This window comes from Pongo abelii, chromosome 1 (genome assembly GCF_028885655.2).
Source record: "Pongo abelii isolate AG06213 chromosome 1, NHGRI_mPonAbe1-v2.0_pri, whole genome shotgun sequence".
Classification (NCBI taxonomy): Eukaryota; Metazoa; Chordata; class Mammalia; order Primates; family Hominidae; genus Pongo; species Pongo abelii.
In genome coordinates, this window is record NC_071985.2 from 197,145,193 (window position 1) to 197,150,803 (window position 5,611).

The window sequence follows — 5,611 nt, forward strand, 5'->3', positions numbered from 1 at the left end:
GGTCTCCCTATGTTGCCCAGACTGGTCTCGAACTCCTGGGCTCCAGTGATCCTTCCGCCTTGTCCTCCAAAGTGCTGGGATTACAGGTGTGGGCCTCCGCACCCGGCCCTGCCGCCTATAAATTTTATTTAACAAACTGTTCCCTCTAATTGCAATGCTCCTCCCATAGTTTTCACAAGCTTGGCTTCATGTCGCTAATCTCAACTCAAATGTCACCTTCTCAGGGCACCCCTGACAATCCAATAAAAGACCACCTAGTCACTATCACATCACACTTTTAATCTTCTGAAGAACTTTTTCCCTATTTTTCTTCTTTGTTTTCTTAAGACTCTCTCCCCTGCAGCGCCATCAGCTCAGGGAGCCACTTGATCTTGGTCACCGCTCTATGCCGGAGCCTGGGAAGGAGCCTGGCCCAGGGTGCCGGTTCAATGAATGCGTGCGGAATGAATGAACGATTCCAGTGAAAGAGACTCCAATGACGCAGGCCAGGAGTTGCGGAGCACGAGCCCCGCGCCGCGAAGCATTCTGGGGATTGTAGTTTCTCCGTGCCGCTGTGACTCGCAGAGCACTGACGCACTCTGCGCCCGGAGGACAGAGCGGCCTGGTCGCCGGCATGGTTTCTCTGTCCTGCTGCAGCCGGCGGGAGTCAGCCAGTCCAGGCGCCCGCTAGCTTCGGCGGCGACCCAGACGGGGAAAGCGGAAGGAATGTCGCGTGGTGGGTCCGGGTCGGCGGTGCAGGGAGCCCCGGGGCGGAATGCGGGGGATGCCAGGACCTCCGGAAGGAGGTGCCGGAGCCCAGGAAGCGTTTGCTTCCCCATTTACCGAATATAGCTCATTTCCCCAGACCGGCTCCCGCTGCTCTGAGTAAGCGGTGCTCATCCTGTTTTACCGGTAGCTTAGCTAGCTTGGAGAAGCTAAATGGTTTGCTAAGTGATCACCCTCCTAGGAGGTGGCAGAGCCTGTTCTAGAACCCGGGCCTGACTCGAGGTCCGGTGACTGCTCTTTGCAGTCGTAGCAGTAGGCTCATACCTTTGCTTGATCTCAGATTCGTCAGGCTGTAGCCGGGTGGCTGGTCGTTAGGCCCTGCCCAGGGACCTAGCTCCCAGCCCCCCTCATCACTGGCCTAGTCTGGCTTGCCACGCTCAGTGCCACACTGCACAGCCCTGGACGGGATGCTGAGTGAGGTCGTAAAGAGAGAGCGTTCCACCCCCTTTAACTCAGGGGTCTGAAAATAAGGGATAGGTAAGACATAGTGCACTAATACAATATCAGGGCATGTTGAAATCAAAGGAGAGTACCTTCAGTGGAGCGTGATTCTGGTAGCTTTGTTTTGCCTGTAGTTGAATAAATGTGGAAACAGGTTCAGAGACATTAACTTTTCTAGGTTTTCATAATTAGGGGTGGAGTGGGGATTCCAACCTAGGTTTCTCTACCTTCAAAACCTATGTACCTTGTATACTACCGGTTGGGGGGTTTTTCCCCCAATTCATTATCTAGATTTATTTTCTTTTTTTTTTCTGAGAGTCTCGCTCCATCACCCAGGCTGGAGTGCAGTGGCACAATCTTGGCTCACTGTAACCTCTGCCTCTTGGGTTCAAGCGATTCTCCTGCTTCAGCCTCCCAAGTAGCTGAGATTACAGGCGCGCCCATGCCCAGGTAATTTTTGTATTTTTATTAGATACTGGGTTTCACCATGTTGGCCAGGCGGGTCTTCAACTCCTGACCTCAGGTGATCCACTCGCCTTGGCCTCCCAAAATCCTGGGATTACAGGCGTGAGCCCCTGCGCCCAACCTCATTACCTAAATTTCTATTTAACGTAACAGCTGCATGGTGTAAACCAATAGTTCCCAGAGTGTGGGCCCCTGACCAGCAGCATCAGCATCACCTGGGAACATGTTCCAAATGGCTTTATCTCTGGGCCTCACCTCAGACCTGAGTCAAACTGGGAGTGGGGCCCAGCAAGCTGAGATAACAAGCCCCTCAGATGATTCTGATACACACTAATGTTTGAGAACTACTGGTGTCAACCAATGATTCTCAAAGCTTAACGTGTATCTAATTCACATGGGGGTCATGTTAAAATGCAGTCTGTTTCCAGCCAGTGTGGAAGATGGCAGTCAGCCACTCAGTGAAGGAGTGGATTATCTCAGAACAGGCCTGGGGAGAGACCTGAGATTGCGCATTTCTAACCAGTACCCCTCAGCACTTTGGAGTTACCTGGGGAGCTTTCTTTTTTTTTTTTTTTTTTTTTGAGACGGAGTCACTCTGCTGCCCAGGCTGGAGTGCAGTGGAGCGATTTTGGCTCACTGCAAGCTCTGTCTCCCAGCCAGGTTCACACCATTCTCCTGCCTCAGCCTCCCGAGTAGCTGGGACTACAGGCACCCGCCACCACGCCCGGCTAATTTGTTGTATTTTTAGTAGAGACAGGATTTCACCGTGTTAGCCAGGATGGTCTCGATCTCCTGACCTCATGATCCGCCCACCTCGGTCTCCCAAAATGCTGGGATTACAGGCGTGAGCCACCACGCCCAGCTGGGAGCTTTTACAAAATAGGATACCTGGGCCCACCCCTCTAACCAAACGAATCAGAATCTCTGGGGTGGGGAGGTTGGGTTAAAAACTCGCCAGATGATTCTAATGTACACCTGGTATGAGGTTTGGAGCCAGACGGCTATGGATTTTTTTTTTTTTTTGAGACAGAGTCTCTCACTGTTGCCCAGGCTGGAGTGCAGTGGCGTGATCTTGGCTCACTGCAGCCTCCACCTCCCGGATTCAAGCGATTCTCCTGCCTCAGCCTCCGGAGCAGCTGTGATTATAGGTGCTCACCACCATGCCCGACTAATTTTTGTATTTTTAGTAGAGACGGGGTTTCACCATATTGGCCAGGCTGGTCTTGAATTCCTAGCCTCAAGCGATCCACCCACCTTGGCCTCCCAAAATGCTGGGATTACAGGGGGGAGCCACCACGCCCGGCCTGTGGCTACGGATTTGAATTCCAGCAATTCCACTTATTTACTGTGACCTTGGGCAAGTTACCTCTCCTAGCCATATTTTTCTTTTTTTTAATTATTGATTTTTTAAATTAATGTATTATTAGGAATTATACTGACTTTTGTTGTTAGTCCTAATAATTTGTCTTGCATTCTCAATGTAGATAATCATATAATTGACAAACAAGGACAGTGATCTTCCTTTATAATTGTTGTTTCTCTAAATTCTTTCCTTTCTTTCTGTAATTGTTTTTTGAACATTGCATTGACCATTACCTACATTTTACTGTTGATTAGAAGCCATAAAAGGCATCCTTTTCTTGTCTCTGACTCAATAGAAATGCTCACCATTTTCTTTATTTTTTGAGACAGAGTCTTGCTCTTGTTGCCCAGGCTGGAGTGCAATGGCACGATCTCAGCTCATTGCAACCTCTGCCTCCTGGGTTCAAGCAATTCTCCTGCTTCACCCTCCCGAGTAACTGAGATTACAGGCGTGTGCCACCACTAATTTTTTTGTATTTTTAGTAGAAACAGGGTTTTACCGTGTTAGCCAGGCTGGTCTTGAACTCCTGACCTCAGGTGATCCATCCGCCTCAGTCTCCCAAAGTGCGGGGATTGTAGGCATGAGCCACCGCGCCCGGCCAGTGCTCACTGTTTTCTTATAGGTTTTTTTTTTTTGAGACAGAGTCACTCTGCCGCCCAGGCTGGAGTGCAGTGGCGCGATCTTGGCTTACTGCAAGCTCTGCCTCTCAGGTTCACGCCATTCTCCTGCCTCAGCCTCCCGAGTAGCTGGGACTACAGGCGCCCGCTGCCACCATACTCGGCTAATTTTTTTTGCATTTTTAGTAGAGACGGAGTTTCACCATGTTAGCCAGGATGGTCTCAATCTCCTGATCTTGTGATCTGCCCGCCTCAGCCTCCCAAAGTGCTGGGATTACAGGCGTGAGCCACCACGCCTGGCCTTCTTGTAGGTTTTTTTAAAAAATTAGAGCTGGGGTCTTGCTATGTTGCCCAAGCAGGTCAGCAGAGCTCTTGGGCTCAAGTGAAGCTCCTACCTCAGTCTCCTGTGTAGCTAGTACCACAGGTGTATCCCACTGCGCCTGGCCATGCTAGCCATATTTTTCTCATTCATAAAATGAGCATAAGTAATCCTTGGCTTGCAAGTTGGTGTGAGGATTCTATGAGACATGTGCGGAAAGCATCTGTGTCCACAGATACAAAAATTGCAGAGGTGGTCTGTGCTGGGAATTTTGTTTGAGAACCTGGTGGAGGTGAGTTGGCAACTGTACCCCCTACTCTGCTATAGCTGCCATCTGTGTGCTCCTATCCACAGCAAGCAGGCAGCTGGTGTGGAAGAATGGCGGTGAGCCATTCAGTGAAGGAGCGGACCATCTCTGAGAACAGCCTGATCATCCTACTGCAGGGCCTCCAGGGCCGGGTAACCACTGTGGACCTGCGGGATGAGAGTGTGGCCCACGGACGCATAGACAATGTCGATGCTTTCATGAACATCCGCCTGGCCAAAGTCACCTACACGGACCGTTGGGGGCATCAGGTCAAGCTGGATGACCTCTTTGTGACAGGCCGCAATGTCCGCTACGTCCACATCCCAGATGACGTGAACATCACCTCGACCATTGAGCAGCAGCTGCAGATTATCCATCGGGTGCGGAACTTTGGTGGCAAGGGCCAAGGCCGGTGGGAATTTCCCTCCAAAAACTGTAAGTGAGGCCCTCAGCAAGCCCTGGCCCCAACTCGGAGTCCTCCAGTGGTCTCCGGAGCCAGCTCCCTGCCTTCACACCCTGTCTGGAACCCGAGAAGAGAGCAGGGCCAGGCCAGAAGCTGGTGTCCAACAGACACCACCTGTCAAAGCTGCCTTTCACAGGGTTCCACCTCCCAGACTCACTCTGGGACCCAGAATCCTATCTATCTGTGGCCTTGGGGTAGGTGACAATCCCTCTTTTTGATGATCTGAATCTCTGACTTATTGATAATGGAACCTGTCAAGTAGTTTTCAACTCTCCCAGTGAGGATAATTAAACATGCTCAGCCTGAGCCACCTCTAAGTGTCTCCATTTCTCTTGCAGTTGTGTTCATTTTCTCATGAAACCCAACTTGGATACAAACAGGTCCATGCCCCAGGCTTTGCCTTCTGTGTGCTGGGCTTCCAGACCGTCCTGTGTAGTCGGGGGCAGACTCAAGCTTGGCTGCACATTGGAATCACCTCTCCCACCCTCAGAGATTCGTATTTCATTGGTATAGGGTATGGTCTGAGGGCCAGGAGTTTTTTAAATTTCCCAGGCAATTATAATATGTAGCAGTTTGAGAATGATAGGAGAGTACTTCAGTCTGGTCAGGTGGAAAATGGCTTTTCTATTCAGAGTCCCTGTTGAAGAGGCTGTTAGTCTCGTTGCTGTTTCCTGAAGGAGAGAAGTTGGAGTATCCTGGGCCTTCTTCCCCTGGGGTGTGGGAGCTTGGCCAACAGCAGGAATTCCATCTCTAATCTGAGAGTTATTGGGTTCTCAGGGTTAGAACCCACGTCCTTGTAGTAGCTGCCTTGTTGTCATTCTAGGCCTGCCACAGGCAAACAACCGTCTTAGTGAAAGTGGCTCACTTGAGG

General features: G+C 50.7%; 1 protein-coding gene across 1 annotated transcript; it reads left to right on the plus strand.

Annotated features, from left to right (window-relative positions):
* The first annotated feature begins 527 nt into the window (after positions 1-527).
* On the plus strand, positions 528-5,046 carry LSM10 (LSM10, U7 small nuclear RNA associated). Its single transcript, XM_002811043.4, has 2 exons — positions 528-715; positions 4,325-5,046. The coding sequence occupies exon 2, from the start codon at positions 4,349-4,351 to the stop codon at positions 4,718-4,720; it is 372 nt and encodes a 123-aa protein (XP_002811089.1). The 5' UTR covers positions 528-715; positions 4,325-4,348; the 3' UTR covers positions 4,721-5,046.
* The last annotated feature ends 565 nt before the right edge of the window (positions 5,047-5,611 follow it).

Excerpts from the sequence above, each read along its gene's own strand:
- LSM10 (XM_002811043.4), top strand. The coding sequence starts at position 4,349 with ATGGCGGTGAGCCATTCAGTGAAGGAGCGGACCATCTCTGAGAACAGC.